This window comes from Carassius gibelio, chromosome B18 (genome assembly GCF_023724105.1).
Source record: "Carassius gibelio isolate Cgi1373 ecotype wild population from Czech Republic chromosome B18, carGib1.2-hapl.c, whole genome shotgun sequence".
Classification (NCBI taxonomy): domain Eukaryota; kingdom Metazoa; phylum Chordata; class Actinopteri; order Cypriniformes; family Cyprinidae; genus Carassius; species Carassius gibelio.
In genome coordinates, this window is record NC_068413.1 from 6,751,834 (window position 1) to 6,777,505 (window position 25,672).

The 25,672-nt window shown below is 36.7% G+C and overlaps 1 protein-coding gene across 3 annotated transcripts in view; it reads left to right on the plus strand.

The window, feature by feature from the left end:
- Positions 1–25,672, plus strand: part of LOC127977809 (cadherin-13) — a 281,167-nt gene that overhangs the window by 178,312 nt on the left and 77,183 nt on the right. For all 3 annotated transcript variants that reach the window (XM_052582947.1, XM_052582946.1, XM_052582949.1), the window contains one exon: positions 10,777–10,955. In XM_052582947.1, coding sequence (XP_052438907.1) covers positions 10,777–10,955 — 179 coding nt within the window. The remainder of the gene's footprint in view (positions 1–10,776; positions 10,956–25,672) is intronic.

Sequence of the window (25,672 nt, forward strand, 5' to 3'; positions counted from 1 at the left end):
CTTATTTTTTATTATTATAAAAGATTTATTGATGAATAACAGCACCTTTTCTGACATGTAAATGTCTTTACTGTCAATTTTGATCTGTCTAACCCATCACTGATAAATAAAATAAAAAATCTCATTGACTAACTTTTGAAGAGTGCGAAGTATAAAGTTAAATGACATGAACTTTAAACATTGTCGATAGTCATGCTTTTTGCAGAACAGTCTGATTCATTTTCTAATGCTCCGACTTTACTTAATGGGGGTCCATATGTTGTCGAAAGCTACATCACTGCAAATTTTCCTCTCTTCAGAATCATTTCTTCACAATCAGTTTAATTCCAGGTGAAACGGCTTTTCAACCAATCCTCAGCACAATCCTATGTGTGCTGAGACATCACCTTAAACCTCACTGGGCCACCAGAGGTTCATTTCGACAGCTTCCTGAGCACAGGGACCTGAACTACATCTGAGCTCTTTAAGCCACACAGACAGCAAATTTTATAGAATGGGCCTCAGAAGAGTCAGTTCGTCGCTGGGGTCTCAATCGACAGGAAGTAACCCAGGCGGAAGGGGTCTGATCCTGAGCTGTTAAGCAATCTGTAAAAAGTTTTGGAGGGTGATGCATTGAATATAGATCTGGGATTTCAATAAGTTTGTTCTGTCTTGTTTTACATGTCTCTAGTGCAAGGATCTTGGGTTTGAAAGGCAATTCAGTGTTGACAGGCCTAGTAATTCTCTGCGGTTCTGTCCTAAAGCAGCGAAGTTCTAAAAGCCTCTGACATGTAAATGACCATGGTCTCGTAAATCTATGAAGTGTTCTTATTCAGAAAGCAAGATTTGTTTTTGTCTGTCGTTGACAGAGATTATTATTTATTTTCCCTTTGAGTTTCTTTGGACACTGTAGTAAAAGACTTAAGTTCACAAAGGGAAACGAAGAGCAATTTTTGTTCTGTAAAAAAAGGGAAAGTAATATCCCCAGGCGCTCTTAGGCCAGGGGCATAGTGGATTCTGTGAAGAATAATTTCAGCTGTGTCTTCGCATACTGTGGTCTATTTGCTGTAGTCTTCGGTCTGTGTTCAGTGAGTTCCCCATGTGTGCTTGTGTTAGCATGCATGCTGCTGTCAGTGTTAAGTGTTACCTCTCGTTGATTGTGTGAATGTTTGTCAGAAAGGTGTCATAAGGCTGCTGCCTGCTGTCAGGTTGTAGAAGAGAGTGTGTAACCACACACCACTGATGAGATGTCAGAGACCGTCCACCATTACATTACAGCTCCTGGTGGAAGCTGTGGGTCAGTAGAAAGAAGCAAGCAAGAAAATCATCCCTAAAGGCATAGTCCACCTATCATTTATTTACCTTCACGTCCTTCCAAACCTAAATGTAATTATTTCTTCTGCTAAACACTAAAGAAGATATTGCGTAGAATGCTGATAACCAGATAACCCGGGAAGTTTAGGATTATATTGAGTCAGGCAAACATTAAACCTGAATGATACAATCTGAGCTGTTTGTTTGCATTGCAAGAAGGCTTGATGTCATTTCACCCAAGCTTGGTGTCTCCTTAAACATAAATTTTGCCCCGCTGAGGACTGCCATTCTGCGTTCTGGTTTGATGAGCACAGCCATAGTAAGACACACATTATGTCTTAGCCGCAGTGATGTGCGCATTAAACCGTACATATGCTGCGTGCTGCCAGGATCAAAACGGATTCCTGCTGCTTTACGGATGCACTGTGAAACAGTTAGCTAATGCAGAAAGCTCCCACAGAGGTGTTAATTAGATTTTTTCATCTGAACACGACTGTAAACATACTCTTGCACTCCCCCTCAGATATACAAGCACAGACACAAACAAATTTGTTATCTAATTGAACACCATTTCATTTGATGATATTCATTCCACTCCATTTCCATTGCGTGTACACATTCTCGTCCACCATATCGGCCTCGTTTGCATTACTGGAACATGTTATGTACTAATAGAAATTAATACACAATATGTAGCTAATAGGAAGAGATGACATTCTGCACCTTAATCAGCTGCCACCTTTGTTCCTGTGACTGCTGCCCTTTACCTGAACTAGTAAAAACAAAAATTGTCATAAATGTGAAAGCTCAGTTGTTTTTAATTTGTGAAGAAATCACTCAACAAATGACATATTTGAGTGGTTGTTGGAACAGTGTGTTAACTGTGCTAGTGTCAGGGCAGTGATTGGTTATTTGCACTTGTATTGAAGTTGTTTGGACAGTTTGTCCTGAGAGTTTGTTGGTTTCTAATAGAAACAGTTCTGTACAGAAGTCTCTTTCAGGCGTTTTTATAGTGAAAAATTTAGTTAAACGCTGCTGTTTGTCACAGTTTGCAGCTCAGTTCTTATGAAATATTATTATCATTTAAAATATATATATTTTTATTTTAATACATTTTAAAATGTAATGGGAAATCTGAATTTTCAGCATGATTGCAGTCTTCAGTGTCACGTGATCCTTCAGAAATAATTCTAATATGCTGATTTGTTGATCTTTCTTATTATTAGAAATGTTGAAAACAGTTGTGCTGCTTAATATTTTGGTGGAAAGTAAGATGGCTGCTGAAGTTTTTTTCCAAAATGGTAAAAATATTTTAGAATATTACTAGGTTTACTGGATTTGACCATAGAAATGCAGCCTTGGTGAGAATAAGAAACTTCTTTCAAAAGCATTATAGAATCTTAATGATCACATTCTTTTACAGTAGTGTGTATTATATTATTTAATATTATATTATAAAAACTGCCAAGCACCTGGGTATGGATATTAAAAATAACCCAATAAAATGACCCAACATGGTGAACCCAGCACTTGGGTAAAAAAAAAAAAAAAGAGTGTAGAGTGTATTATATTACATTACATATTGTCACTTTATCATTTTGTCCCGAAAGCTACACTTTAACTGTAGTTGAAATACTTTATTTAATGTCTAGCTTTTGAAGTTGCTTCATTGTTTAATCAACTCTTTGTGTTTATGGGTACATGTGGCTCTGCATTGGAAACTGCTAGAATGAGTGAACAGCATGTTTCAGGGATAGGAATAATGGTGCAGGTAGAATTTAATTAGTCGGCTGTAGGCTGTAAAGGTGAAGAGGTGGAGAGAAGAGAGGTGTGTTACTGTCATTCTGTCACAGAACACCAGACCACCTTTACATAGTCAAAGACCATTACATACCATTTCCAACTAAAATTAGAGGATTCACTTCAGCAAACACATGCGGTTGTCACTCCCAAAACTATGCAGTCTGTTTTTGGCGATTGTTATGCAACATCTGTGTCTCATTAAAAGACATACTTTTAACAAACGCCACATCAGATGTTGGTTGCATGCAGTGTAAAGACCATTTCTGCTTGCTTTTATTTCTTTCTTTTCCAGACACCCTTGCATTCTTTTCTTTTTCTCTGTCATTTGCTTTCTCATCTTCTCTCACTCATCTCACTCACGCACAGAGACACAGATCGTGTTAATAAGTGCTACCTCTTGCTCTCTTCTTTCATATCTGTAATGGAGAAGCCGGTGACAAGGACGAGATGAGAGAATGATGTGTGGCTTTATGCTGCAGCACTTTCCACTGCAGGCCTGGGATCAAACTGGACACACAGATTACATTTCTGTGTTTACTTGCCTGTGTGCGTTGTGGGATTTTTTTTTGTGAGTTACCAGAGCTCTGAGGCTTAATGAAAAAAGAAAAAAACGTGGAAGTGCAAGTTAAGGATTAGATTTTAAGACATTTTTCTTAGTTTTGAAAGTCAATTTTTGTACTGTGTTGGGTCGCCGCTTGACGTCCAATGTAAAATCCCTGGTGTTATTTTATAACAAAAGGTTGCATAGCGGGGCATTGTGACACTGAATTGTGTTGAAATAAGATTGATTCTTTCATTTGTAAGCCTCTATTTTTACCTCCTGAACAGTTTTAGCTTCAGTCCTGAGAAACTAAGTTAGCTTTTTTTTAGGTTATACATTTGTCAGTCACAAAGGCTGGTTCGGATCTCACATCAGAATTGTAGAAGTGATTTATGGAAATGATGATGGCTTGATGAGCACTTGTTGTATGCATTACATACAATACCAAAACAATGAAAGTGTTGGTAGTCCATTATTACCCTTTTAGTGGTGCCCTGAAGTTCACCTTTTATGTAAATCATAGATAAAAATGGAGGTTTTACCCTCTTTGGTGTCCCTTTGGGATATGACAAATGGTGCTTTAGAATGAATCAATTATAATTAAATGGCTGAGTGTTCTCTACTTATATGAACAGTTCATTGTAAATTCTGTCATTATTTCTTCACTGTCATGTCATTCTAAACCTGCATGCTGTTTTTTTTAACACTTTTAAAAAGATTTAAATCATTTTCAGACACTTCTTTTTAATACAATAACAAAAAGAACAATAAAAGTATCATAAAAGTCGTCCATATGGCTTTATAGATCTACTGAAACCATGCATTGGCTTTATAAAGAAACTTTTGTCGTTCATGGATAATCTTGCCCTCTAGGGAGATATTAGCTCAAGAAATGGAACACTGAGTCAGTGAATTGCATTCAGAAACTTCCTTTGGTAATGAGTCTATCTTTTTATATGAATCATTTCAGAGTACTGGTTGATCCTGTTCACTAATTGGACTAATTGGACTAATTGGACTTAGATCAGGAATGATCCAGTTCCAATACTGTTTCTCACAAAAAGCTATCGTATGGCCCCAGAAGATTTGAATATACATTGTAATTACTTTTTTGCTTCTTAATTAATTTTTTTTTTTTTGGCAGCAGTATAAAAAGTACTCAGTTATACTTAAGTGGAAGTAAACATATTGAGTGAAAAAAAAAACTGTACTTTAATATTTAAAAAAAGGAGAAGTAACCTAGCAAAAATGAAAACAGAAGATTTTCTTGTTGCATCACATTGAATCATCTTCTCAATGCAAAGTGAAATAAATTGCATGAAGTGTTTCGTCAGACAGACATACAAAGGTTCGGTTTAAACGGGGAAAACAAAATGAAATGCAGTAGCACTGGTCAAAAACATCTGTCTGTTGCATAACACCGATTAAAATACAGCACAGTGGAACACAAAACATTTAGCCCTTTAAAGGATCCTCCGTCTACTACAGTCTCTCAACATCCCAAACTCAACATCCCAAACTCAACATCCCACCGAAAAGCATCCAAGGTGAAATGTAATCTTAAGAAAGAAAGTCTTCTACATAATGTAGAAGACTTTCTTTCTTAAGATTAAATTTCACCTTGGATGCTTTTCGGTTGAAGCTTTCTTCTTAGTTTTAGGTTGTATGTTATATGTAATGTTGTTAAATGAATGTTTATTGCATTATTTCAGTTCAATTTGTGTTACCATGATGGTGTTTGCATGAATGACACTGTGCACCTTCTATACTTGTTAGTGTTTAAAAGCTGCTAGTGATGAGCTTTGGTTCATCGAGTGACTTTCTCATCAACACTTGCTTTTGGTAGTTATCAGTGTATTACAAAGGTACAAAACCTAAAAAATGTGAAACCTGCTAAAATTTTATGAAAAAATAAATAAATAAAAATGTACGTTTTCCTTTAGCTTAGGTCCAGCATTTTACAATGCGAGTGTGAATGTGTGAATGCGAAGTTTCAAGTGTTTCTTCCATATACAGCAATGTTTCTGCTATGGGACTACACTTTGCGGGAATGAGTAAATTGCAGAACACCCAGCAGTTCAGCGGTTTTGATAAAAATGGTGCTTACTCGTCACAGTGTTATGAAACAACAGGAACATTGAATAGCTGGACTATGCCTGCGGACTTCTTTTAGACAGACCACTGAATTTCACTTGAGTGCCTTTAACCAAGGGAGAATAGGCAAGCTGGTTCTTTCAGGGCAAAAAGGCCGCAAATTTCACCGATGTGCACCATTCCACATTGTAGTCCATTTATCTTTTTCCAGAACCACTAGATGTATTGAATTACCTCTCAGAATGAAGGGTGATAGCGCTCTGTGCTTTTCTGTTGCTATGTTGCAGAGATGGTCTATAAAAAGCCACACTATTTAGAATTTGGTGCTTTTTGAAGTCTCACACCAATTTTGTGTGCTGCAAAGTTTCAAACTTGTCCTTCTCCACAAATCTCCATCCATTCTTGAAAAAAAAAGAAAAAAAAGTAATTTGGTAGATTTCGGATAGAAGATTAGCCTCATTATCTGCGTATTTTAAGTTTAGCCAAAGTCCAAAGATAGCGCAGTGATCCCTTGTCCAGTAGCTTCACTGTCTGTTTGCCCTGCGGACCTCTCGCCCTTCCTCTCTCTTGCTTTTATCCCGGCACCTAGTCTGATCACTCGCTCACACACACCTGCTCCATCATTATTTCATCCTGTCTCAATCTTTCCCCCCGTTCTTTCCTATTATAAAGGCCATCACAGAGTGCGCTGGCTTCCCCAGTGTGAATGAGATCCTGAAGTCATATCGATTTCCCTGGATGTCTGTAATAGAGGATCTGCCACGTGTGACACCGGCCTTGTGTTGGCGCACTGTAGCTCTTACTTTCTTTTAAACTCTCTTTGTACAGCGCTGTATAACTGAAAACAGAGAGGTAGGCTAAATATGAAATGCGTCTGCTGATGGTGTTGTTTATTTTGCACATGCTGTTTGCATTGTTTTAGCACCTCAAGGAATTATTAAACTGTTAAAAATGCAGTTGTTCTGGCAAAATTAGCACTGAATGTGATTTGCAGTTCTCTGCTAGGTTGTTAGGGGTCTGGTGGGATGGTATGGTTACACCATGGGAGATTTATATTTATATTTTACCTTAAACAAGTTTGTTTGTTTGTTTATTAGTTTTTTTGCCCATACATTTACACAACATAAATAAATAAATATAAAAAAACTGAAAAATCACTATATATATATATATATATATACATTTATTTTATATTTATTTATTTTTGATCTGAAAGAACACTAGTGACATTGTTTAGTGTGTCTGTGGAATCCTTTGAGATGGAACAAGAAAAAAGCAAGAACAAGAAAAAGGGATTAATTTCTATGAACCTTGTCCCGAACTGTCATTGTCAGGATATAAATATGCCTTTTTAATGGCGTGACACATTTTGAGTTATTATTATGTAAAACCTCTCCTCCACAATAGCTGAAGGGCCCAGCTTTTTAGCCAGCGCTTGATTTTAAGCAGCTGGGGCCATGTCGAAGTGGAAGGTGCCCTGTGGAGAAGCCCACGGTTTTGGATGGTACGCACTGCCTTCAGTTCTGGAGTGGGGCTATGTGATTGGCACCCACCGGGCTTCAGCTGTTGTAAGAAGGCAGAGATGCCCACTGAAATGCCTTGATCTTCCAAACAACACATTCTTCTGCTATATCAGAGCGCAACAGGATGAGAAGACGAGAAAACAGTGTGCACAACAGATAAAGACAGCGCCCAAGGTATAGTCTGAATGAGAAAGATTTAAATTATGAATTATCATTATTATTATTGTATGCTGTAAAAAAAAAAGGCCGACTGATGCCTCAGACAAATCATATTGAAGATTTTTTGTATAGCAGTGATTTGCATTCACTTTTATTTTTTATACAAAATAACAAAAAAAAAATATGTATATATATATATATGAAACAGATTTCTTTGTCAAGTCAAGTCACCTTTATTTATATAGTGCTTTAAACAAAATACATTGTGTCAAAGCAACTGAACAACATTCATTAGGAAAACAGTGCGTCAATAATGCAAAATGACAGTTAAAGTCGGTTCATCCTTGAATTCAGTGATGACATCTCTGTTCAGTTAACCAGCAGTTCAAATCCAGGCTGCAGAAAAGTCAGAATGTGCAGAAGAATCATCTGTTTCCTGTGGTCTTGTCCTGGTGGTTCTCTGAGACAAGGTCTTTACAGGGGATCTGTATCTGGGGCTCCAGTTGTTCTGGGCTCCGCTGACATTCAGGGATGTAGAGGTCCTTTCTAGGTGCTGATCCACCATCTGGTCTGGATATGTACCGGATCCGGGTGACTGCAGTGACCCTCTGATCTGAACACAGACTGGATCTGGTGGCTACAATGACCTCGGAATAAGAGAGAAACAGACTAATATTAGCGTAGATGCCATTCTTCTAATGATATAGCAAATACATCAGGTGTTACGGGAAGTGTTCCCCGTTCCGGTTTACCTAATTAATGCAGCCTAAAAATCCTTTAACGGTTTTGGATATTAAAAGTATGTTAGCATGTTATGTGTCAGCCAGGTTAGAGAGATGGGTCTTTAATCTAGACTTAAAGTGCAAGAGTGTGTCTGTCTCCCGAACAGTGTTAGGTAGGTTATTCCAGAGTTTTGGTGCCAAATAGGAAAAGGATCTGCCGCCCAAAGTTAATTTTGATATTCTAGGTATTATCAAATTGCCTGAGTTTTGAGAACGTAGTGGACGTTATGTTTACATCACCTACTTGCCTGTTCATACTATAGCTGATTTCAGCATGCCAATGAATGTTTTCAGTCTTAGTTAATGCAGAGTTAGACACCGAGCCTGATATCAAATTAACCGCTCAAGTCAGGCATTTTATGAGACATTATTCATTTCAATGTTCTGCCTCTTGTTCAGTGTGACAAGATGGTGGAATTAAAAGGGAGAAAGAAAGAGCCAGAAAGAAAAAGTCCTCACTCTGACTGATCCCATAGCCCCAATTAGATGAACAGAGTTGATAATACAGTAATGGAGACCCGCAGTTTCAGGTCCTCCCATTAAACCTTCCAATGTAGTTAACATTGATTCCGCCTTGGCGCTGGGGAGAGTATGGACTTCATAAAGGAAGACAATAGCTCCTGAATTGGGCTCAGCTTTGACATAATTGCCTCATAATTGCATAGCAGTGATTTGCATTCACTTGCTGGCCCTTCCCATCAACCAATTAGATCTGCTTGTTGATTTATGTGTGTGCTGATGGGAGCTGATGGCTTTTGTCATGGTTCATATTGATGAGCGCTAAATACCTCATAGCTTTTTGATCTTTATGAGGGTGCAGGAGGAGAACAGGTTAAGAGAACTACAAGAACGGGATTCCGAATCAAGGGGTCTTGTGGTGATTAGGTTGATTATGCTATTCTTTCACAATTGTTTGTTCAGTTGTAAAAATGTCTTGATTATGAATGTGCTCTATACATAAACAGAATGTTTGGACAGGACTAGTTTTCACTGACAAGAAAATCAATTTCTACTTAAATGTCTTAGAAAAAGAATAGTACTAAATTTGTTGTACTAAATCAGTAGTACTAAATCATAGATTGATTTTGATAGGATTTACAGTCATTGATTTAACTTGGCTTTAATGGAAAGACATAAAAAGAAGCTCTTCATCTTTTTTAGGCAAATTCTTTTTTTTCTGGTGTTTAGAAGATTCTGAAGGACAAATACAGGTCTGTCTCTATCTATCTATCTATCTATCTATCTATCTATCTATCTATCTATCTATCTATCTATCTATCTGTCTGTCTGTCTCTATCAGGAGCCAGTTTTGGTAATTATGAATAAATAATCAGATACAAATCATATGTACATACACTGGCCCACTCTTAAAATTGTATCTTTGCACATTATTTTCTTCTAAAGAACTATTTTAACTCATTCACTTGTTTTAGGGGTTTCTTTCTTTCTTTTTTCTTTCTTTCTTTCTTTCGTATGAGTGCTCTTGTCTGGGTGCTTGTCTTTCCTTATGCGAATGAGAGAAAGAAAAAGGTTGCATGTGTCTGTGTGTGTGTGTGTGCAGTCATGCTGTGCACACACTCATATGTGTGTCAGTGTGTGTTTCCGCGAACACAGAGGTCGTATAACTTGGTGTAACTGAACTGTGAAGTGGAACCGCTCGCTCTGACTAGCGGTGTCACGAGAGAGCCCCGCTTTGAGCTTCAGCATGTGTAATTAATCATTAGAGGTGTACTGCTTAACCGTCGCCTAATACCATCTCTCTCCCTGTGCTGATACTCACTTCTCCCTTAATTACTTATAATTGCCTTTTACTCATTTAGACTCTAAGATGCTAATATTCCTATTTGAGGGGGTCTGCACATGTCCCCACAGTTTTTTTATTTTTTTATTTCTCTTTTTGGTGCCTGTTGGATTTATGCCGTACAGTGCGAGAGCTCTTGTAAAGGCTGATCAGAGGTTAACGTCACTGATAGAGGCCATTAACTTCAGGAGATAGATATGACTTAGCCTCGTGTCACTTTCTGGACACTGTGACTTTGAGAGGCTCTGGCTCCATTTGCGGCCCACTTTTGCGGTTGAGCACATTCAGATGAGACGGAGGGGAAATGAAATAGATGAACGGCGTCGCTTGAACTGTGATATCGCCCTCTCTCTGGGTACTGTCGAGCTGCTGTTCATTCCGGAGGCCACGTCTGAGAGAGGAGGCGAGCTGATATGTCAAGGATTGAATAGGATTACAGTTCATCTGCCAAGAACGGCATCCTTATTTTAGATGCACTACAATATAAAACTCGGATTTGCTGGGAGGATCGTAACAGGGGTTCTTAAAAGTAGACTTTTGCTCTTTCGTATTTTGTGCCCTGAAGCCTCATTCAAAGTGCGTCACCTTCTCTTGCTCGGCTCGCCGAGTTCAATCAATTAAAGTTCCTTCGGCTTTGTGGTTTAATGAAAAATGGCAGTGTACAGTGTCATGGTGTCAGGGTACAGATAAAACCTTAAGAATATAGTTGGCACCACAGCGAGTAGCATCCTGCCCATTTGTTTCCATTATAACGCATTGTTTTTCAACTGTTTTTGGCAGGCACAACAGTGATGACCATGACAGCTTACGATGCAGACGATCCCAACACGGACAACGCTGTACTGCGCTACATCATTGTGAGACAGCTTCCCGATAAACCTTCACCCAATATGTTCTACATCGACCCAGAAAGAGGCGACATTGTCACCGTGATAGCACCCCACCAACTCGACAGAGAGGTATGTGCATTCTTTGAGTTCCTTTATGGATGGAAGTTATATGAATTAATGGCAAACTGGTGAACAGTATGATGTTTAATCACTGGTGTACTACAAATTTCTGGGCCCCCGCCCACAGCTGGGGATGTCATGGACAAACTTTGTCAATTTATCCCTCTCTTAAATTCCTTTATTTTTCTCTATAACAAGGTTTAATGAATTTTGGATTATTTAAAATCTTGTTATTTTTAATATGTAAAGTAAAATTGAACAGTCTTCAATGTATTTTGAATTAATACATAACAAAAGAATATGATCAAATTATGTTTATAAAATAGTAGTTAAAAAAGTTCAATTATCACATACTGTGAAAAAAATTATACATTACCATTCCAGAATGTAAACGAAAATTGATCAGTGACATTTATGATTATCTATATCAAATAAATGGTGAAAATAAATGTATCACTGTTTCAATATTTATAATAAGAATTATTTTTTTAAGCAACAAATCATTATATTCGAGTCATTCCTGAAGAAAGACCTGGCTAAATATTCAGCTTTACTAACGTAGAAATAAATGGAGTAGAGTTTAAATATATAATAAAAAAAGAAAACTGTTATTTTTTATTATAACATTAATATTACTGTTTTGCAATATTTTTACACTGAACTAATAAAATAAAAATTGGTGCGTATAAAAGATTTCTAATAAAAAAAATTTAAATAATTTTGGTAGTGTAAATAGAATCTATAAATTGTATTAAATAATATAAACAAGTAATTGTTTATGGCAAAAAAAAGTGAGTTTGTGATAGCTAATGCGTCAAATAATGTTAATAAGTTTGATCTTATTGTAAAATCTTTTCCATCTCTCCTTGAATTTCCTGTTCTGTTCTGAATTACTTTCTATTGATATTTCAAGATTCCTGAAATTTAGAAGTGTATATCTCATGAGCAAAAGCAAGTTTACAGCATGTTAGTGATGTTGGCACTGGATTTAAACCTCTACGCAAATATTTGTGGCTTAAACATTCATGAGAGGAAAACTATACCACCATTCAGAAATATCATACAAAGCCCAGGTCTTATTTAGTGCCTGCAAACCAATTTTCCATATAATACGAATGGCAAATTTACAAAATGTACCGCAGATATTTCCAAAATACCCGTTTTAAAGACTGTCAGATCTTGTAACACAGCTGGCTGTTTTCTTAAAGCTTTATGGGTTGAACCTCTAACAGGAGGGCCGACAGAACGGAGGCTTTCTGTTCAAACCGAGCTCTGCAAACAAGCAAGCAAACATTAGGGGGCAAATCTGCAGGGACAAACAATAACTGCGGTGTGTTTTAAAGTTTAACTATCCTCAAGACACTTTTAGAGCAAGTATATTAGAGCAGATTCCTCTGCATATTAAAGCAGGGGTTTTAACGTTGTTAAGAGATGGAAGGTTGGTATCTTGAGGACAGGGGGTGTTAGTGATGCATGCTAATGAGCAACTGGAAGCAGCGCTTCCCAGTTCCTAAGCAGAGCGAGACAACAGCATGATTGCTTTTTCTGCGGGGTGACGAATGAAGGAACATCAATTCGGTCCGCTGCTGGAAGAGGAATATTAGCTGTTGTCAGACATTTAGAGCATGCTTTAATTGAGGTTATACACACTTATCCACCAACATCGGCTGTGTCCGACAAGGCCAGTAGAAAACCCCTCAGCTGGAACAGAGCAAAGCCATCATTAAATGCATGTTTGTATGCGTTCCAGAGCGTGTTTGATAGTCGATTTGACATTGTAATTGAAATGTTACATGAAAGCTGTCTGAATGTAGCCGTTTATTCTGATTTCTTCATGGTGAAACACTGGATGTTGACAAACTGCTCTAACTTTCACTGTCACCGCTGCGACTCACTGACACCATGTTTCCTCTGCACGATTCCCGAGAGTCTGTGCTTCATTGCAGTTGATCTCATATGTGACAGATGTTTTACACAATGAGCTCCAGGGGATTTCAGGTGTGTCAAGGAGACAGGTGTGTGTTGTTTCTTTACCAGATTTTTTCTTTTTAGCTCTTGGTATTTTTAAAGTTCACAAACACTTTTACAAGTGTTTGGGCATAATTTTGCCCACAACGGTGTCGAGAATTGGTTTGTGAAATCTATTTTGTTTGACTGGCATAAAACAACCTGTATCAGAAATTAGATATATCATTATTAATATATATCCTTTTTTTTTTTACTTGCTTGAAGGGTTACTCCATCCCAAAATGAAAATGTTGTCATTAATCAACCTGGAGGCTTGAGACTGTCCCATGGACCTTAGTCGTCGTCAGAATACTCCATCTGCCATCAGACGTGCAATCTGGGTTATATGAAGCGACGGGAACACTTTTTGTAAGCGAAGAAAACAAAAATATGGAGGACACAGAAGAGCATACGCAGCACAGTGATACGGAGTGACACAGAGGAGACCGTTGACAAAGGAATTATTGAATAAAGTGGTTATTTTTGTTGGATGGAGATAGTGTTCTGACAACGACTTTTCTGGAACTTGACACTGTTATTTACTTGGCAGTCTATGAGACAGTCTCAACCAAAATATCTTAAATTGTGTTGCCGAAGACGTACTGAGCTTTTACGGGTTTGGAATGATATGGGGGTAAGTAATCAATGACAACATTTTCATTTTAGGGTGGAGTATGCCTTTAATTTTTTATTTAATTTCCCTTTAATCTGATCAGGTGCTTTCCAGAATATATTGTAGACTTCTAAATCTTCCTCCATTTGTCTGTACATGACAAAGAAAAAAAGAAAGAAAAAGCTCTTTGAAATTACATAACATGTCAGTTTTAATTCTTAACAATAAAACTAATCTGAATGCAAAAAGTCATTTGAATGCATATCACATTGTAATTAAGACGTCCGGGTTTGTGTGTAGAAACTTCCCAGAAAGACGTGTGAAGGCAGCACACATCTGATGTTGCAAGAATCAGACAGGTTGATCTAAATAACTAAATGCACACTCGTATAAAAATATTTCAGTAATAATGGCCATTTCAGCTAATGGCTTGTTGACAGCTTGTGAAACAGTTTTCTCAGTGCACACATCTTGTGACAGGTCAAGGGTGCCTTTTCTTTCCGGTACTTCTCAGAATAGCATGCATGACTAATAATGTTTGTGTGTCTGTGTTTTAAGCTTCTGGTAAAGTACTTGGTGTGCTACATCAGATCAGATTATCCAGGTAGAACTCACTTGTCAGAAATGGGAACATCACAACTTGGTTAAATTACATTCTGTAATCTTATGTCATAGTAACTATCAACTATGTGAAACATAATCTATTATTAACTGGGACAAAAAAAAAAAACTCTTATATAAGCCCAGATCTAGTCCTCAAACCATCATCTGTTCTTGTGCAGCAGGCAGCAGATGCCCTTTCAAAAAGATAAGGAGGATGATCACATGCACCTGTCACGGATTGATCTTTTCCTCTGATCGGATTGGTTCAGAAGCTTGCCGTACTGATCCTACACACATCGCCTGTTCAGTAATGTAAATGATCACACAGTGTTTCAGTTACGCAACCTCTGAACATTAACTGGGCTCTGTGAAGATGTGTGCATATGGATGTGTATGAGTCCTTACTTTTAAATATTTTAAATAAGTACAAGTCTTTGGGAAGTTTCCATCTTTTTTTTATTTTTTACTTTATTATTATTTATAAAAAATATATATATTGACATTTTATAAAATGTTATTGTATTTTATAATATTTCTGCAGGAGTACTTTGTTCAGTGTTTTGTTTTTATTTTATTTTAATTAGTTAATGTGGTTCCACTTAACATTATTAGTTATTACTACATTATAAGTATATATTTATATATGTAGTACTATTGTTTGTTTGTTTAAAGATGACTACAATTTAGATGACTTAATAGATTACTATTTTATTTTATTTTATTTTTTATTTATTTATTTTTTATTTTATTTTATTTTATTAAGTCAATAAGTGGTGTTTCAATAGTATCCTGAACAAATGACATTCATTTGCCAAATCAACGCATTTCTCACACATCCATAAAAGTTGGCTTGCACATCATAAAAGTCTGCGATTCTGTTTGAAGTTTAGTTTTTGAGTTTTATTTAGACTTGGTGACAGATTGCAGGCTCACTTTGGAGGGCGGTCACTGTAGGACCTTCTCAAACTAACTTCTGTGGTCAGTCTGCTATCGTGGGCTACCCACAGTGCATCTGCTCCGGGTCCTGGCAATCTGAGTCCTTCCACTAATTCTGACAGCCGATTGACAGGCAGAGTACCCCCACCTTTGTTTCATAAGCCCAAATGACACAGTAGCAAAATAGACATCTTAAAATCGATACGCAGTGACAGGATTCTGGCAGTCCTCTTACGGAGTATGTCTAATCATTATAGTCCTGCTTCTGATGGCCAGTCTGTGGTCAGATAAGAGCTCCTTTCTGAATCCTAGTGAGCTGTCTTTCTGTCAACTTGCCTGCATAGACAGAGTTTGACATCAGCATGCTATCAAACTAATGATGCTGGGAAGAAGAAAAATACATATCACATACAAAAAATTTATGTAAGAGTTCATGTATACAATCAATACATTTTGGTTTTGAACAAATATAATACTATTATATAAGTTATAATATATAATCACTGAACAAAGCCCTATGATTATATTTATTAACATTTTGTTTGAATCATTTGTTTGAATCACAAAAAAAATAAAAATAATATGAGATAAAAAGTCACAATTACCTTCTTTATTTATTTGTATTTATATTTATTATTGATCTACCCATACCATCCCATTCTTCCATATTATTCTGGCATTATGAATGGATATTTCCAATGTTTCCAACTCACCGCAATGCATTTTTGTAAATGTTACCTTAGATTTTGGCCAAAAGTAAGTATTTTTCCACTTTCACATCAAGAACACCTCTATCTTACCGTAAATGTTGTCCGCAAGCACCTCAGGTTTCGGAGAAGAGCTAAAACAAAACACTTGTTCGTCTTTGAACAGGAACAAGATATTAGAACCTCTCAATGGCACATTAAACAGATATTGTGTGAATATTGTTTCAAGCTCTTACAAGCATTTTAATATCGTATAATTTATTTAGACACAATCGAAGTGTGAATTTGAAACCTTGTTGCGTTTGTAATAATATAAACATTTTGTGCAATGATTACAGAGAGCGATTTAAGGCCAAATTTACAATCCTAATCAAATGAAAATAATGCCGTATAAACACATCGGCATGCATTTCTTCTGCATGCACGTGCATAGACACACAATGGACATCCAATTACTATGAGGTCGTGGCGTAGTGATTTCCCATACTGCCACCGCGTTCACCCAGGACCCAAACGGTCATTCAAATTACAGCTTCACCCTCCCCTCAGCGCTTGCCCGCAAAATAGGCTTTTCATACATGCTTTTCAGACCTCTTTTTAATCGGATCTCTCCCACATAATTGAATGTCAGTCGCCATATGAAGATTCTTTCCCGCGCTCAATTAATGAATCATTGTGTTTGGCAGGACGGCTAGACAAAACAGACAGCAAAATATTTACTCCTGCAGGTGGTTCCCAAGTTATTATGTTATGTCATCTAAATGCAAATATTACAGTGAATGCATCAGGGGCGCGAGTGATGATTGAAAACACTGCATTATTGCTTGATTTGATGTGCACTTCTCTGCATAAAAGATATAAACTGTCATTTATTCAGTCATTATTATGTAAAGATTGAGTTTAGTTGGCTAGGAAATAGACTTGTGACTGAGTTTATGCAGAATAAAGAGTGCTCTCGGGTTGCCCCAGGACTATGTTCTGTGCTTTTATTCTGCAAATTTCCCCTCTGTCTTTTATTCATCTTTTTAAATTCATTTTTACCTGAGGCTTTATTAATGATATCCAAAATTATTCTTCAATAAATTTGCAAATTACATAGCAGATTTTTTTCAGTCTCGGCGTAAAAAGATTTTCACTTTCTATGCCATTCAGACTTTTTTGTTAAATTTTGCCCCAATGCTGGGAGGCTCTGTCAGAATCATTTGTCATTTTCATTGTGACACATTGCCATTAGACACATGATACAAGTCACCAAACGTCAGTGCTGGGCCTTTGACATTATACTCGTGAAAACTTCACCCATTCCATCTAGCGCAGTGGGCTTTAGACGAGAGAAACCCCATCTTGCGGTATGATAGACCCTAAACTTTGTTCATTTCTATAAATACACCAGGGGAAGGTGTAGTTTCTCTCTCTCCTTCCGTTTTACCATCTTCCTATCTGTAATTACATCCTGCATGTCTACTGTGGCCATATTTGTGAACTGTAGTGGGCAAAAAAATGGTTTAACAATTGTGTCAAATATTAAAAATATGTTAGCATTTGTCAATGCATTAGGTATCTTGAACTCAAAATGAAAAATTTTCTTACTGCATTATCCATATTGATTAATTCATACAAGTTGTATAAATTCAAAGTAGTTAGTTAAGCATGAATTAAAAATGATCAATAGTATATTTATAAGATTAATGATAATATAGATTATGAAATGCTGTAAAAAGTCATTGATTGTTAGTTCAAGCATATGCTAAAAACGTAAAGTGTTGCCGGCACAAGAGAGGAAATATACATTTATGTAAAAATAAATCTGTAACCTGTAAAATTATACACCCATTTTTCAATATACTGATATTAGTGACCCCTAAAAAAATCTCACCCAGACAATGAAAATTTGCTAAAAAGATGCTCACCCTGATGAGTTTGTTTCTTCATCGGAACAGATTTGGAGAAATTTTGCATTACATTACTTGCTCAGTTGTGGATCCTCTGCATTGAATGGGTGCCGTCAATTACAATGAGAGTTCAAGTCCATTACCTATTTTTTCACAGATGAAAATCCACCGAGAAGTGTTTTTAATTATTTCTTATCTGTGCATATTTCTCTCATATTTCTCTGATTCATTTGAGACAACGTTTGATTATAGAAAGCAATATTGCCAAGGACTTTTTATTTGCTTCAGTATTTTAGATGAAAGCAATAGTTTAAAATTAAAAACTTCTTGATGGATTTGTTTATTACATGCATGCAGCTTTTTACAAAACTTGCATTGATGGACGTGATGCTTGGTGGATTATTTGTAGATTATTTTAACATTTTTATCAGGGGTTTGGACTCTCATTCTGAAGGCACCCGTGTACTGCTGATGATGAGCGATGAGCAAGTGATGTAATGATCAATTTCTTCAAACCTGTTCCTATGAAGAAGCAAACTCATTTAAATCTTGAATATTACTTTCTGAATAAACCATTACTTTAAAGACATTTTACAGTTGTACAATAAACAATTTTGGCACTGTGTTGTATCACCATATTATTCAGTGTAAAACTAGAGTCCTGAAGCAAATGTCTAGTTTGTCTGCACACTGCAGAGCTCATATGAGATTCACCCTGATCTGCCCTTGGGCAGCAGTGAGCAAACAAAGCTCTCTCGCAAGGGTTTCCACCGCACAAGGGTTAACATCTACACATTTGCCTGGTTTAACCAGGAGAGCTACTTGACAGCAAGCCAGTTCAGCTGTGGTTCTAAAGTGCATAAAGCAGGTGGAGTCCATCTTGTGGGATTAAAAATGGCACCCTCTCCCTCTCTCCTCACACTCCCTCTCTCCCCTTTCTCCTCTATCACGCCTCTGTCTACTTCCATTAGTGTGAAAATGAGATTCCACTAATTAATTAGATCTCCTAGTGCTAAAGATGAAGATTACATCCCAATGAAGGTTAGAAGTGTCAATCACTTTTTTTCTTTTTTTTTTTTTTTAACTAGCTGTGGATTCCTGAAGATAAATTGAGCCCCATGGGAATTATGGGCAGAAAAAAAAGGTCAGGCTGTTAATCCTTCTACGTTATTAATTGAGCCCCGCTGATCTACTCAGTCAATAAAGGTGTGAAACATCAGAAATAGAAGGAAAACATATGATGAGTACTGTGGAACTTTGTGAAGAGAGACGTCAAATTGAGAAGTTGGAGATGAATATCTGAAGAAGAATGCAGTATTAAAGGAATAGTTGACCCAAAAATAACATTTGTAATTTTAAAGTCATCATTTACTCCCCCTCATGGGCGAAGTTAGCCTCTTTTACCTCTTCTAACTGCTTTTATCCATAAGGTCAACATTGAACACCACTGACTTTCATTGTTTAGACAAGCAGTTGGAATATTCTTCAAAATATCTGTTTTGTGTTTTGCAGAAGTCAGTCAGTGATTAGTTCTGGAATGACATGGGGGTAAGTAAATAATAACAGGATTGTTGTCATTTTGGGGTAAATTAAAATCTCTTTGAGACATTTCTAGTGACATTCCTGTAAGTTTTCCAAATATGACCTTTCTAAAACGCACTGATATTGATTCTTATTGTGCATGTTGTCTATGATTCACCTTTATGAACTGAGTAAACAAGTTTAGTACACTCCAAATGTCCATTAGCACAAACCAAAGAGGAACAAAACAAAATAGAAAATTAAAATAACAGTGGTAGTTTTGCCTGCTGAAAAGTCCCTTCCCTGAGGACTTATTAGCACAGAAGTAGAGCTCAAGTACCAATTTGCACTCATGGTTTGCTCTGTAACCACATCTTGTGTCATAAAGGTGAAAAAAAGTTTCTTGTCCCCACTCTGAGCTCTGCCAAATCCCTCACATTTTCTAAAGTGGAGGCGTCCCTTACAAATGCACTGACTTTGCACTATTGAACTCTCCAGGACTTGGCAATAACAATCTAAGTGTAAAATATGCATCTCTTATTTTACTGGCAAAGAGTTGGGAGCCATCTAAGCACGATCTGTCCCCAGAATAGCGTAATATAATATGCAATTGTCTGCGTTTATAAGGAACGAGCAGGTAGGAGAAGTCTCGAGACGTTCCAAATGTCTCCAATTACCACAACTCTTACGTTCTGGAAGGAAATGAAGAGCGGGTATTATAAATATCTCCGACTGGCTTGTAAAAGTGTATTGGTGTTTTATTGGGAGCTGTAAAGCCGGTCCACGCCTGAACTGAGGCGGATAAAACTAAGTACTGAAATAGGCCATACTGTGTGAGTGCAGATGGAGAAAAGAAAAGTCTGGTAGATTTCTGATTCCATCTCTGCTCCAGTTCAGGAAACTATATAGATGGCTGCACTTTCATCAAACGGTGGAAATAGAGGGTCACACACCAAGGTCAGACTTTAATTCCAGGACATGCCTATCGACTTGACCGCTCTTCCTGCTAATCCCATCCAAAGAAACCATCACCTTTCAGCCCACGCCCTGATCTCCAGGGTGGGATGCAGGCATTCAGATCCATGTATCTCAGATGGTTGTGTGGGTTGAGATAAGAACAGAGTTGGTTGTGTGTGCAGCCAGGAGGACGGAGGGGTAATGAAGTGAGTGATGAGTTTCCCCTCTTTCTGACTGAGCTTTGGGTCAGAGATCACACGTAACCATAGAGAGCGAGAGAGGCAGGAGCAGGATTTTTCTTTCATTTATCAATCTGACTGGTTGACTCATGAGGAGGTGGAGAGGAGGATTCGGTCAGATCTGATCGTCCTAAGCAGGTCACTGGGCACGGTTCACACAAGTAATAGGGTCCTAAAGGGATGGTTTCATCATGCCGAAACAGTGATTTTGTTCAGGCTGTCCTATGCTATTAGTTCTTAAATACTGATTTGGTAACACTTTAGATTAGGGAACACATATTTACTATTAACTATGATTTTTCTTTCAATAAACTTCTGATTTGCTGATTATTGATACTCCGGGATCCAGAATATGGTCATTTATAATATGGCAATAAAAAGTGACCCTGGTACACAAAACCTGTGATAAGTTGAATGGGTATATTTGTAGCAATAGGTAACAATACATTGTATAAATTAAAATTATAGATTTTTATTTTATTCCAAAAATCATTAGGTAATTAAGTAAAGATCATGTTCCGTTATGATATTTTGTAAAATTTGTACCATAATATGGTGATGGTAATAAATCATTTTATTTTTTAAATGCACTGCTTGTATGAAAGCGATGCATTTTGTGAGCCAGCAGGGTGTTTTTTGTTTGATTGAATGCAATGCATTTTGTGAGTCAACACGGGTAGTTGAAGGATAATGCTGATGATGTCATTGATTGTGTGATGTAATAATGTAGCTCATTTTTTAAATCTACTTTCTGCTTAAGTGCATTGCATTTTGTGAGCCAACCACAATGTAGTTTTTATTTGTTTGAATGCATCGACTGTTGTGAGCCAACATGGATAGTTAGAGGATAATGCTTATGATGTCATCAGAGGTGTAATGATAATGGCAGTGCAATAAATCAGCTTACATTGTAATGTACTTTTTGAATGGCCGCAATGTACTACCTTGTTCTGGTATAAAACAGCAATTGAAAACTTCTCAGTACATTTCCCCTGCTGATGACAGTGGTGACAGCTGGAGGCAGAGGCATCAGTAGCTATGGGCTATTTTGTCTCTCTGCCAGAGTCTAGAGCGCTTTTCCAAACAGAGGACCCACTGTGCTGGATTCACTGGCTGCACGCTCACATCTGCACACACACATTTATCAGAGATGGAATGTAATGTCACCAAACTGTTTGTGTGTGTGGTATGTGAAGAGGGTTTATAATTTTTAATAATAATAAGTGTTATGCAAGTCATATGGGACGTTTATCCCTGAATCATAGAATCAATATTGAACAGGAAACGGCAATATAATCTGGATATATTAAATATAAAATTGAGCACAGCAGTAAATATTGCTAATATTTTACCCAATAAATTACAACTTTAAAGTATTGTTTATTATTTATTTATTTAATGGGCATGATGGGCGAATAGGCTTTTGGTATACTGTTATTATGTAAAATTTCACCTTTGCGACTCCATAAACACAACATCTGTTCTTATACTCGGGTCCGAGACTTTCATGAATATGCATGCATTCTACAGATAAGCTGTTGTGAAATTCAGACGTAACCTTCCTGCAAACTCTTTAATGAATTGCTAAGTTTGAAGTCTTCAGTATAGATTTTGTTTCTAGGCAGTTGGTTGAATTATCGATTCTGTTTTCCATGTCATTGATCATAGTCACTAATCAGGATGAATGCATCTCAGAATTGCACACTAATGTTTCACGCCATCAAAATAAAGGAGTTAAGTGGGTCCAGATAGGAGGAAAGACTCTTGCACCATCAGTGTTTATGGATGACTGATGATATGACACTTGCAAAAATATCATGGAGACCTTTTCAAAATTCAAAATCTATTGACCTGGGCAGAAAGACTTTATCAGTCTGTCCAAAGGAGCTCTTGAAAGGGCAAAGAGGAGGAATAGTGAAGGAAAGAGAGAGAGAGCAGATGTTTGGTCACTGGGAGCTTGCTCGGTCTCAAGGCTACTTTAAGCCGCAGAGAGAAACTAAAGGAATTAGCGTACATCATTAACTGAGACATTATTACCAGGAATCAGGGATCTTCTATAGTTTGATAATGTTTTTAAATATCTGTGACATTATAAAATGGTATAAAAATGATGCGCTGTAGAGCAAAACATACTGTAATAGTTATTCCTAAATAATAGTTTTTTTTTTTTTTTTAGAAAATACTAGCTTTTATTTCTGTATTTATTTTCATCAAAATGTTTGGTACTAGCTAATACAGCCAGGAGAAATTGAAAAAAATAAACACAGTAACACATTTTGCTGCTATGGCTATTTCAACAATTATTAAAGGTTAGAATAATCGGTGTATTGTTAAAGTTATTTTTTAAACATATATATATATATATATATATATATATATATATATATATATATATATATATATATATATATATATATATATAAAGGAACACAAATACCCTTTTCGTTTGTAGAATCTCCCTCTACTCTGTGTTTCTCCCATATTCGCTTCCTCCTAGGTTCTCTTTGAATTATTTGAACTATTTTTATCCTTCTCCGTTTCCTCCGGGACAAAAAAAATAGCAGGAAAAAAGACTTTTGTCACCTCTCAGTACATTTTGTCTGACATGAACAGGACCTTTCTAGTTGTTTCATGAAGGAAGGTTGGTAGTTTATGGTAAGCATTAATATTTATTGTATTTAAAGTCAAATAAAGTCCCTTGCTCAGCATAAACCAACATTAAGACCTCCCATAAGTCCCATGCTGTTCAAGTTCATAGATAACCACAGACCTGTAATTGAATAATTGACAATGAGGCAGAAATGAGCTGAATCTGCACAATGGCACAATAGTTCCGGCGCCGGTCTCATTCAAATGGAAGCGGCACAGCTTCGACCCATTAGTGTCACCACAGGGATCTAAAGCACATTATAAGGCTGTCCGAAATATTCACAGTACAGAAAATGTTCCTTATAATTTTGACAGTTCAAAGGGCAAGCACAGGGCAGGGACGAGCTGATTGCTTCCTAGCAAATTAATTTCCACGCTTTCTCTGCCTCTGAAATGTCCAAGGGTAACCCCTATTATGACTTAATCTGCTAATATATGTCTTCAAAATGACAAGATGCTGATAGGTGAACTGAAAGTAGCGTAAATGGACAAATTAGTGAATGTGCGACATGCTAGACTTTAAAGTCAACGACAAACCAAAATAGAGATATTGTCTTTACTTGAATACCAGGGGAATAAAGTGGGTCCAAATGAAGATGAAGGTGAAGGATGTGGTTTTGTTAGGGTTGTTCTGCTATAGTGCTTACTTTCATTGTGCCCTTTCTCAGAGAGCAAGATGAATGTTTTAGACATGCTTGAATAGTACAAGTGAGTACAGTGGCAGTGTCCCAGCGCCCCTCATACACACGCCGTTTATTGACTATCTTGACCTTAATCGAATTCTTGTTGTGCAGCAAAAAAAAATAAAAAAAGGTTTATAAGTATTACAAGTATTATTAACAGCATTATGAATGGCTACTGCAAAAGCTGAAAATGTTAAAGGAAGCTTTTAAATATACGCCATATTGTCTGTCTGTCTGTCTGTCACTGTTGAAGGAAAAAAAAAAGCATAAAATTTACAATAAAAAAAGGCAGCTGTGGTTACCAGAATTTTATTGTAAAAAATACAGTAGCAACATGATTACCTATTGGGTTGTATTAGATGTAACATAAAACCCAAATGTACTAAACTGATAAGAAAAGAAAAAAAAAACTAAGAATAGCAGGGAATTTTGGTAATGTCAGTTTACAGTTATTCATTGTAAATTATACGTTCTTTTTCCACTTCCAAAAATGGCATATTATCATAAAGTTATGCGTAATGTCCAATACAGTTTTTCTCCATATAACAAAAGGGAACTTACGTTAACTTTACGTTACGTTTTTTTTTTACTTTAGCATTTTCCTTTAAATATAAAATGTCTATAAAAATTCAATTTAAAAAGTCTTTTACCATTACATTTATGGTTATCTATCCATCCATCCATCAGTTGCTCTATCTATCATTCTGTCATTCCGTTTATCTGTAAAACTATGATTGTGTTGTCTTTACAATACAAACACGGTTGGTATTTGGATTCTACAGGTCTGTTTGTGGTCTGTCAGAGAGAGGTCGATATACATTTGCTACATTCCCCGAGAAAACATCTTAAAGGTCTACTCTGTGTTTACCAAATCTAAAAATGAAATGGAGCTTAACTGCGAGACAACCTATAGTATAGATCACAAGTGTCATTTTGTGCTTCTGATGTTCATGTGACATTCATCTTTACTGGTTTGGTGTACTGCTGATGGTTTAAAGGAATGCGTTGAGAGTTCTATAAATAGAATCTATAGCATGTTGTTTACCACAGAAATAAAGAAAAGATAAAGACTCTGCCTCCAGTTTGTGCATTTTAAACAGAACTCTCTGGAAAGGTATTCCAGAGTTCAGAATAGATGTTTGATACTTTTATTATAAATTTGACTAAATCTGCATCGATTTGTAGTTATTTAATCTAATAATATTGCAAAGGTTTTAAATAAACTTAAAACAGAAAATCTATACTGTGAATTATAAACTCTTATTGTAGTTTTCTAAAGTTGTGTTGTTGTATTCTAAGGCACAGACAACTTCCATAAATTTTGGTTCACATATTGAAAGTCGCTTGGTTTACCAGTTTTATTATGGTCACCGCAGTAGATATAAATTTGAGCTTTGCACAAACCACATTGGTCAGCATTTCTATCACACTAGTTTAATCGACGTTAAAGTTTCGTGGTCCTGCTTTCGAAACAGTATTTTAGAGTTTTTTGTGATGCAGTACTTTCAGTTGTTTATAACTATTTTTAGAAATACTCACAATTCGGTTGATGCGGTTGATGGTCCCTGAGTTTAGATTTGGGTTTGAAGCATTCCTTTATCTATAATCTTATGGATTAGATAAACTGTAGGCTATATTTATTGCGCAAATCTTAGGCCAAAGGTCAAAAACGCTGTACTTGTATTAACAATGTGTGAAGCATTTGCATGTACAATGAACAGCAGCTGTGTGACTATATGTTGTTGTGAGAAGGGCTCATTACTTTCCCTTCCTATTTACTGAATTATCATCAGCTTTGCCTTGTGGTCATGCCAAAAGCACTATTTGTCAGCCCCCTCACCTATTATATTTTGTTATGTATTAAGTCACATAAGCACCCATAATGGGCTTAAAACAGCCATTGTTTACCTCAAAACAAC